The sequence below is a fragment of the Eublepharis macularius genome, chromosome 12 (assembly GCF_028583425.1).
Source record: "Eublepharis macularius isolate TG4126 chromosome 12, MPM_Emac_v1.0, whole genome shotgun sequence".
Taxonomy (NCBI): Eukaryota; Metazoa; Chordata; class Lepidosauria; order Squamata; family Eublepharidae; genus Eublepharis; species Eublepharis macularius.
Genome location: NC_072801.1, coordinates 36,904,544 through 36,915,073, shown reverse-complemented (window position 1 = coordinate 36,915,073; position 10,530 = coordinate 36,904,544). Strand labels below are relative to the sequence as shown.

The following is a 10,530-nucleotide window of genomic DNA, read 5'->3' as shown; positions in this document are numbered from 1 at the left end:
AAAAAAACAGTTTGACTTGAAACAAAGAGCTCAAGAACTTTTCAAGGACGAGTTAGCAATCCTGTGTGGCATTCTGAAGACTGGGGAGGAGTCACTGGTGGAGGGGAGTGGGCCGCCTTCTGCTTTTTTGCCCCCAGTGCAAATACCCCTCTGAAGCTGCAATCAGCTTGTCAGGGCAAAGTGAAAACAAAGAATTTATTCTTTTCTCCTTTCTCCTAGTGTGAACTAGCTGCAGGCACAAGCTTGAAACATCCCCTTTCCTAAGCTTCAAAGCGGCTACAGAAGGCTACTAACTGGATTTTTTAAAAAGCTGCATGGATTTCCCATCTCAGCAAGCAGAGGTTTGAGATGTTCTGACTTTAGAATGCTCACTCTAAGCCCACAAAGTTTGTAAGAAGACTGTGTAGTAGAAGACATGTGTGCTGCTTCCTATTAACTTAATGTATTATTTTATTAAATGTTATCATATGAAAAAGTTGCGAATGGGAAAGGGGGAAAAGACAGATTTCCATCAAGTCCATAACTCGGTTGTGGTCACATTAGACAATCTGCATCTGCTAGTCTGTTGGAGCATTCAGGACATCAACTTCCTGGGTCTTCCATTCAGACATTAAGTCTCTACATTCTTTTCTTCAGCATCCTCCTCAAGCATATTCATCTTCTTCGTCCACCTCATCTTCATCCTCTTCTTCTTCTTCCTGAGCGCCACTGTTCAGTTTGACCAAAATAGGATCTGGGTTAGAAGGCCCTTCATTGCTGGAAGATCCGCCCTCGCCTTCCTCTTCCACAGGGTAGAAGTGCCGAGCAGCTGACAAGAAGTCTTCTCCCACATCAAGGAGAATAAGCCGGTCCTGGGATGGGAGGAGAGTGGTGGTAAGGGGAATGAAAATAAATACAGAAGGAAACATTTGGAGGAGATGGAGATATTTTGGCACTGAACATACAGAAGCCAAACGGGATCTGTCCCACTCCCACCAACCAATACATGATTCAGTGGCCATTGCATCTTAGAGTGTTCTGTGGAAGAAGACATCTTGTGTGGAAATGATGGATGAAAGGAGGAGGTTACCTTGAATGGCTTGGTGGCTCAGTGCTAATTGGTACTGTGTATTTATTTGGTAACAACAGGATGGCAAAGCAACCACTAGTCTTGTTGAGACAACCAAAATGTTTCCCAACACTCCTCTGCATCATGATTCATAATCTCAAGCTATAGGTTCAAAGATTTTCCAGGGATCAAAGTATTAACATGGCTAGCTGACCCTACGATGGTGTTAGCCGTCAGGCCTCCCCCCCCCCCCGCCCACCTCCTGAGGGGCAGTTTATAGACATAAAATCATAAACACTCTTTCTCATATAGTATAAGTGCAAGACACTGCCTGGCCTGAAATAAAAACAAAATGGATGTCAGCCAGGCAAGAGCCTGGAATAATATTTTAGAAGGGCGCCGGAGCGGCTGCCTGACTAATGGCCCCCTCCATGCCCTGGAGAGATGTATAATTTAGGACAATGGGTCTTCTAAGAACTCCAGGCTAATCTCCTTCAAACCCTGCCTCACTCCTTCTCACCCATTTACCCCGATGCTATTAATCAAACCTGGTAGCTTTTCCCATCCAGTACTCGCAGGGTCATCAAGCACCATGTACACCTATAATCCACCCCAGGTGGACCCATCAAGCCTCTTCCAACTCATTATCCATCTCCAGAAAGCCCACTGAGTTACTGTTTTGGGGGCAAATATGTCATCTTGCTCCAGGGAGCGTTTTGCCCTATATCTGGACTCCCTAGCCACCACTGAGTGTGTGTGTGTGTTCTTGGATCCATCCACACGCACACAAATCTGTTTGGGCCTCTTCTCTTCTCTGTGAAATGCTGGTCATTTTGCTGCTGCCTCCATGGACCTCTATCCTCAAGATTGGTAACTATTGCCTTCCCCAAAATTACTTTCTCTCTTTTCCTCCCTGATTTCCTCTGGGTTAGCCTTGTATGAGTGCTGTGTGTGACTTTTTGTATGTTTGCCCTTTTATTTCTCTTTTAATAAAAAAAACCCTTTCCTGTTGAACATCTGCCTGGCTTATTTCGAGAGTTCTGTTAAGGGAATAATTCCTGTGAACATAGATGGAAAATCCCAGTCCCCCCCCCCGTCACTTCTCTCCTTTAAGCTAATCCCCCCAACTAATTAAGAGACTACCTATTTGGGTAACAATGGAGTAAACTTGCAGAAGCCTGAACAGATTAGAAAAAGGTGCATGGACCCTCAAGTCCCTATTGACACATTATCTGGAGGAACTTGGTTGCAGCTACCAACTTCCACAGCTGCTCTTGAGCCACACTGGGTCATGTCTACAGCGTCTGCCCACATATTTACGTACCATGCTGGTGACACGTCCCAGTGGGTGCTTATCCCACACTCCATTCCTACTCACCAAGACAAAGAGGTATCTCTCTGGTGGGCCACCACGGTGACGGTCAAAAATAGCTGTCTGCTCAGCCAAGGCATTGTTGAGCCTTCGGGCTTCTTGGGGGTTATGAAGGGATTCATAGGAAGTACTGGAAGTGACCGCCAGAAGCCCATCTGCTTCAGCTTTGAATCCTAAGTGAGGAAGAGATAATTTAGCACATCAGTACAAGAATTTATCACATTAGTGCATAAAAACATGATAGGTAGTTCAGTGTCAAATTTCCCGAGAATCCCGTCTTTTGTTTAACTAAGCCCTCACGAGTTGCAGGAATACACGAGGCCTGTCACTCACCTCACACAGATCTGACAATCGCTCTCTTGTCCATAGTTTTTTAAAAATTCACATCATGTTAGAGTAGTCCAAGACAGATTTATTTCTCATCAAATTTTTGATATCCTATCTTCCAACTGATATTCTAATATAGATTCTTTCAAAACTAAACAGTTAGCATCCATTACAGTTACCGTATCTTCTTTTGTGCCAACTAATTCTCAGAATTCACATCTCATCATAAAAATGAATTTCCAATTCAAAATCCACACCTGCCAAACTGGAACGTTTGGATTTCACAGTGGCCGGTTCCACAAAGCGCTTTCAGGCAGACCGAAAAACAATTGCATTGCAGCACAGCATAATGAAGAATGGATCTGAGAGAACTGGCTAAGGGAAAGGCTAGCTAAGGACAAGCCTTCCCTTTACCCTCTTTAATTCCGTGGTGCTCACTCTGCAGCTTGTGGAGAGCCACATTTGCACTTACCATCAACCACATTTACTTGCATCCCTGGCATGTGACCTGCACCGCAGGGAGCTTACAGCTTACCCATTCCTATGGTAGTCAGCTGTTTCAAGGTGGGAGCCACCTGCCAGCCCCAAGCCCCATTAGGCCTTGCCCACTTTCCTGAAACATGCGGTAGGTGCCACAGTGGAGAACAGTGCTCAGAAAAGCCACAGGTAGAATGTCAAAGAGCCACATGTGTCTCTCAAGCCACTGAGTGAATAATGCTGCTTTAATGGAACCTGTGTTTAAAATCTTTGATCCACACCCAAAGCTTCCAGAACTTGTTTCCACCTGTCCTTCACCTTCCGACGGATCTGACGATGGGCACTGATATCAAAACTCAAACGTCGGTAGCCCTGTTGTAAGAATAAAAGATTGATTTTTAAAGACCTGAACTACCGCAGCTTTGATCACCAGAAAAACAACTTCATTTTAATGCACAAGGTATGGAGGTTGTCTGCATCAGAGATGGGCAATCTGCAGCTCATGTGCCCCCAACAGTAGCATGAGACCATTTTGTTCAGCATGCAGGGCCCGGTCTCCACCCAAGGGGTCACTGGGGGCAAGCAGCATGGGAGAAGACAACTGGCATAGCTTATGCTCGTCACTGGGCTGAGGCAAGTCCCTGACACTCGGCTTACTATGTCTGGCCAAGAACAACCCTAGTCTTTCCCATTCTCCCTTTTATTTGCCAGCAAATCTAGTTGTGAGCAATTTCTGAAGAGGCCCAGTCCACATGTTTGTACCTGGCCTGTTTTCTGCTCTTTGAGGGCTCACACCTGAAGGAGTTAGCATGGGAATATAAACAGGGAATGCTCAAGAAATAGTAAGTGACAATAGCTACACTTTAAAGGCATCCCCCCCAAAATCTATGAAAAAGAAAACATTAAAGTCTCTTTTTTCTTACAATGAGCTTTAAGTTTATTAAATTGTGCATTAGCTCACACTTTCACCAATCTCTTAATGACACCGCAACAGAAACCCTACATTCAGTAGAGCTCAAGAGTGCCACTGAGAGCATCTGGATCCTTGGACCCTTGAAGTTTGAATGAGAATAACTTTCTACTCAGTACACACTAGAATTTCCTGGCCAGACTTAATCCCAACAAAGGACTCACCAGTCCCGGCCAGACCTACATTTTGTCATGGAAGTGCAGAGTCATTAATAGAGTGGGACCATCCTGTAATAATTATTTGATTGGTAGTAATAGCCTCTGAAATCAGAGACACAGTGTTACTTGGGATTGTTTGAATATGCTAATCAATCTTACAGAGGAGGCTGGCTTAGGTCAGACTCCATTGCCCATAAACACCTGGGTGCTCTGGACCTTTTCTTTGTCCCCACTTTGGAACAGTGTAACATTTGGAAATCCCAAGACCAATGGGCCAGGGTTCTCCACTATCTTGGTACTACAGGAACTCTGTACATTCTCTGAGGAGGCTGTTACAATCTATGTAAAGTGCACTTAGCTAAGTTAAATGGACTTTATTGCTTTTATTTGAGAGGCTGTGAGATAGTGTTCTGTGTAATTGTATTTCGTCCCCTTTCCAGCCCCACTATTATTTCCCCCCTTTTCTCTCTAATAAGCCTTTTTTATAAAGATGCCTTTTGGCTTCTTTGGTGCAATATATTTTTCCTGGAAGGTTCTCTGAATCTTTCCTATATGCTAGGTTGCATGGTCGCACTACCCAGTTTGCTATATTTTTCCAAGGTTTTCACTCAGTTCCTTCCTTCTTGTTCTAGAACTGTGCTGGAAAGGCACCTTCTCGGCAGATCTGTCTAGATGTTCTCAGGAGATGCTTGAGTGGTGGCAACCAGTTTCCAGGGTACTTTCCAGGGAACCCTTGATATATGGGTTCCCCTTTCCTACTGTAACAGGCACCTATGTTAAGAGAGCTGGTAACACACACACATTTTAATTTATCACATCAATTAGACTTAAAATTGTTAGAAGTGCCCAGCTGGACCCAACCAGTGGCCCATGTAGCCCAGTATCCCGTTTTACAGAGTGGGCCAAGGCCCGCCCACTCCCCGCCCCCATTGCTTCCTGGCCCTGGTATTCACATTTACTGCCTGTGGCTGGGAAGGTTCCTTTAGGTACTGACCTCTGACCCCCGGCGCATTTTCGACCTCTTCTGCAACAGCATGTAGAGCTCATGATCATCGTCCCGCTCCATGTGGGTGCTGTCGGCAGGCTCGCTCCACAGGTTGACCGCCTCTGAACGCCTGCGTTTCTGCAGTTTGTTGAAATACTGAAGCGTGTCACTAGAGCAAAACATTAGAAAGATGGTTGTTGGGGGTTTTCCGGGCTGTATTGCCGTGGTCTTGGCATTGTAGTTCCTGACGTTTCGCCAGCAGCTGTGGCTGGCATCTTCAGAGGTGTAGCACCAAAAGACAGAGATCTCTCAGTGAGAGATCTGAGAGATCTCTGTCTTTTGGTGCTACACCTCTGAAGATGCCAGCCACAGCTGCTGGCGAAACGTCAGGAACTACAATGCCAAGACCACGGCAATACAGCCCGGAAAACCCCCAACAACCATCGTTCTCCGGCCGTGAAAGCCTTCGACAATACATTAGAAAGATGTTACATCATCTTAGAAGTGATTCCTCCAAACTGGGGGCTCCAGACTCAGACCTGGTTCTCATGGAAATGGTAAACCTGAATCAGGGTTATGCCCCTTCAGACTGCAGAAGACTCATGTGCCCTCTATACAAATCAGTTCCCTGGGTGTAGGGGGAAAAAAACATGTCAGATAGACTGGTTGTAACCTAGACTTCTCCCTGACATGTAAATTTTATTGTCTATGCAGGAAATTGATTTTAATGGGAAAGGCTTTGGCAATCTAAGCCCCATCTGTGGCCTAAAATAGTACAGTTCATATATAGTTTACCCTCTCCATAAGAACTAGGCTTTTAGATGGTCCTGGAAACACTGAGTTGGGGCTGGCAGAAAGGGTTAAAAAAAACCCTTCTACTTCCCTGGAAATATTTTAACCATCCCTGCTAAATTTTACTCACAATAGCAATAGAGACAGCACAGAAAAAGGCAATTCTTCGGGGGTACCCTAGCCCTAAATGAGACCATTGGCTCGATTGACAGACTTTTTCCCATCCTGACTCCCAGGCATCAAGCAGAGATTCATTCCTATCCTAGATCCTATCACTTGAGATGCCAGAGATTGGATCCTAGAATCTTGTGCACATGTGGCAAGTTCTGCCACTAAAGTCTTTCTTCAAATGTTCATTATTCAGAGGAAACATATCAAAACCCAAACCGCCTCAGCAAACTCCCAAGAGTTGAGAAATTGACTAGCAACCTGACCAGCTTCCAGATCACTGAGCTACAGCTTCAGTTGATTAATCTACTAATCAAGCCAACTAAAAGTTAAAGAAAGCTCTAGAATGGCAGCAGCCCCACTATCAATGGGATGCTGTAAAAGCAAGCAAGAAGATTGTAAAGCAAACTGAAAGAGCTGTACAAGAAAACAGGATTAAAAAGCCCCAATCCCTTGCATTAAAAAAAAAACCACACCAAGTCTCCATCCCACGTATCTCACAGAGGTATCCTGGAGCTTCCTCACAATACCATTTTCAAAAGAAAAAAAGTATGAAAAAGTATGCTGTTGCATAAATCTTGTTACAGATTATTCCATTCACAGGATTTAAGATTTTTAAATACAGACAGTTTCTAATTTATAATAAATACCCAATTATCAGCGGATTCTTCTCTAGTTCCTCTTCTCTATGGCAACAGCAACAGCAAACTTTGTACCAGAAATCCATCTCTGTCTCTTCTCTCTCTTGCAAAAATTAAGGTAGAATTACGGCCAACCTATTTAAAAAGTAATGAAAATAAAAACAGGAGGGAACACAATGGGCCAGATGTTATCCTGTGTGGCCAAGGAAGTATGCTTTTTTTAAAAAAGCAAAGGTTAACATTCTCTTTAAATATATCCACAAGTCATAAGCAGCAATCATGTGAGGTCTTCCTTTACCCTCATAGCTCAAGGCCTTGACCAAGAACCAGAATGTGACTTTGGGTGTTTATACGGAATGAAAACCAGGCTTGTTTTCCCATCTCTTCCTCAAGAAATAAATCTCAAAATTAAACAGTTCTGAGCAACTGCCAGGGTCAATTGGGGGGATGATTAAAGACAGAAATATTAAGCATATTGGGAAGAATCAGTTCGGCGTTATTTGAAGGCAAGTGCCATCTCATCAACCAGAATGAATAAGGGCAATTCCATAGACATATACTCAGGACTTCCAAGTCATTTGGCAAACTCCTGCACCTGAAGAAGGGAGCTCTGACTCTCGAAAACTTACATTCTGGAAATCTTGTTGATCTCTAAGGTGCCATTGGACTCAAATCCTGTTCTACTGCAGGCCAACATGGCTACTCACCTAACTTCTTTCACCAAAGACTCCTGAGGAAACAGCAGTCATAGGATCAGTGCTCACATGGATTAGAAGCCAGTTGGTGACAGAGTAGGTGTACATGGGCAGTTTTTGCTACAAAGGAATAAACAGGGGGTCCCAGAGATCAGCTTTGGGACCAGTGCTGTTTGTCTACAAATTATCCAGAACTGGGGCTGAACAATAAAATGAATACGCTTGCAAAACCAAAGATTGTGAACAACTCCAAGGGGACCTTTCTAAACTGGGTGAGTAGGTGGCAGTATGACAAATGATATTCAATTAAATTGTAAAGTGATGCACACTGAGGCAAAAATCCTAATTTTACAATATGCTGATGGGGTCAGTATCGGTGGTGACTTACCAGGAAAGAGATCTTGGACTCATGATGTAGTTCAATGAAATCATTAACTCAGTGTATGGGCAACGAAGAAATAGGAAAATTCTATGTGAGGGAACATTAGGAAAGGGATAGCCAGCATTATGATGGCCGTGTATCTATTTATGGTATGGCTCCATTCAGAACTGCGTACAATTCTAGTTGTTGCATCCCAAGAGTACTGTAGAGCTGGAAAGCTTCCAGAAATGGACAACCAAGATAAGGGGACTGGAATGCCTTGTGTGTGAGAAAAAACTGAAACCATTTCAGTGTATAGAAAAGGCAGAGGAAGTATATGTGCTTGTGGAGGGAATATTAGACATTTCTAAAATTACTTATGGGACAGACAACACCAGAATGAGGAATAGATTGAGAATCAAATGAAGTATTTCTTCACAAGAAAAGAACATGGAAAATTCATTACCATGGAATATAGCGATGGCTGCAAATTTAGACAGCTGTACAAGGGCATTAGACAAATTCATGGAAGAGCAATGATTACAGAGAACCTTCACATTCAAAAGCATGTATTACCCCTGGCAAGTTTTGAACGTTTGGCATGTAAAACGTACTCCATTTATTTACATTCATTTATAGCCCACCTTTCCCCTCAGTGGGCATACTTTCCAGCAACCCAGAACAGCACGAATGCAGCCATTTCTTTGTATTCTTAACTCTGCCTCCTAGCGTAGATAGTTTGGCTTAGATAGGGACCCTCATACCACCCAGTGAGCACCACTGCTGAGCAGGGGGCTTTATCGAGAAACCAGCACTCTCAAATTAAGGGCTGCTGATGCTCATGGGTTATATGCGTATGTCCCAAGGGTTATACACAGTCTGTGTCTTTGGAGAGTGTCAGGAAGGTTTTATAGGCTTGGGGAAACATGCTTTAGTGAGAAGATGGCTCGCTTCAACACAAGAGGGGCTAGTTAACAGAATAATAGTACAATAATCTCTATTTTAGTTTTGTTCCACGCTATTGTTCTGCTGTGCAACATTATTGTGATTCTAGGCACTTTTAATCTCTCAGAGACAACAGGCCACTGACCAACTTGTGCTTATGGAACAGGGTGAAAGGTGCTGAATTTGCAGCGAGCCCAGCTCTAGCACCACTTTGCTCAAGCAGACCACTGCTACAATCTGTTCTTTAAACTCAAAACTGGAAGCTGGCCAATTAGAAGAGACTATGTAGGAGAGTCTTCTCTGTAGGATGGAGACAGTGGCCTACACAGACAATAAAGCAGTTAGACAGACTTGTAAGGTTTTCGAACTGGAAGTCTGAGGGACTGACATGGAGGGAAAAGACACTCAGAATCATGGTGTGAAGAGTGCTGTCAAAATGTGTAAATCATCAACATACTTAATTCTCAAAATGGCTAAATCTGTGGATACTTAAATACAGAGACTAGAGCTGTGAACAGACAGATCTTTCTAAAAACCTGAAAATTGCCCCATTTGCAGAAAAATCAAATCTATAAGGAGGGTCCCCCTCCCCTCAATAATAGAAGCAGCCCCTGGAGCTTCATGAAACAAATGCCCTCAGAGGCCATTCCTAATCAGGGGCAGGGTCCTTTGCAGGGCTGTTTTGGCCTTTGAAGGAGGAGTCATTGGGGCCCGGCCCGGCAGTAACCCACCAGACATGCATGGCACACCTAGACTAGCTGCTTGCTACTGCCGAACAGCCACCCCACAAATGCCAGTGTAGTGGTTAGAGTTTCAGATTCGGATCTGGGAAACCCCAGGTTCAAATTTCCCCTTTGCCTCAAAAGCTTATAGGTTGACCTTTAACCAGTCACAGCCTGAGGCTACTTTATCTCACAAGGTTGTTGTATGGATAAAATGGAGGAGTGAATGATGCAAGTTTCTTAGGGTTCCCACTGTGGAGAAAGCCAGAGTATAGATGTACTACATAAATAAATATAGCTGATTAAAGGTAGCTTGGTTGGTGGGTGGGAAGTACAGAAAGAAGCAGGAAAAAATGAGGGTATGGGGGTTGTGAGGAGGAAGGAAAGAGGAAATAGTGTGAGGAAGGCTATACTGGGGAAAATATAGTGCCCCCTTGCAAGTCCTTGTAGCTTCCCCACTGTGCAACTGGGGCCAGCAGCAAGCACCGCACAACTGATTTTCCCAGGTAGAGGATGCCAGAGGGAGGGAAGGAGGAAAGCTGAAGGGAGGGCAATGAATGTGTGTTGGCTGTTGAGTCAGAATTTAAGCAAGTAAGAAAGAAAGCAGAAAAGAGGAGAAGTTAGGGTGGCTTTGGGGGAAGGAAAAAAGGAAATAGTAGGGGAGGAGAAAATGAGATGGCCCCTGGAAGTCCTTACAAGTCCCCCAGTGGTGATAATAGAAGAGGAGCTCTTCGGAAAGAGATGTGGCTGCAGCAAAAGTCAAAAACAATTCCTCAGCATGGAGCCTGAGAACAGAGCTGCCCATATTGTATGGAGACTCAAACATGAAGGAAAAGGAGCATTCACAGCAGCAGATTCAGAGACAAGAG

The 10,530-nt window shown here is 44.2% G+C and overlaps 1 protein-coding gene across 1 annotated transcript; it reads right to left on the bottom strand.

Moving 5' to 3' along the window:
• Window positions 1-491: 491 nt before the first annotated feature.
• LOC129338169 (melanoregulin-like) lies at window positions 492-7,024 on the bottom strand. Its single transcript, XM_054992204.1, has 5 exons — window positions 6,948-7,024; window positions 5,347-5,506; window positions 3,506-3,596; window positions 2,427-2,593; window positions 492-851 (listed from the first exon to the last, which is right to left on the bottom strand). The coding sequence occupies exons 1-5, from the start codon at window positions 7,022-7,024 to the stop codon at window positions 645-647; spliced, it is 702 nt and encodes a 233-aa protein (XP_054848179.1). The 3' UTR covers window positions 492-644.
• Window positions 7,025-10,530: the final 3,506 nt, after the last annotated feature.

Coding starts and splice junctions, on each gene's coding strand:
- LOC129338169 (XM_054992204.1), bottom strand. CDS start 7,024: ATGGATTTCTGGTACAAAGTTTGCTGTTGCTGTTGCCATAGAGAAGAG. Junction 3,597..5,346: donor AAATGCGCCGGGGGTCAGAG/GTCAGTACCTAA, acceptor TTCTTACAACAG/GGCTACCGACGTTTGAGTTT. Junction 852..2,426: donor AGAGATACCTCTTTGTCTTG/GTGAGTAGGAAT, acceptor CTCCCATCCCAG/GACCGGCTTATTCTCCTTGA.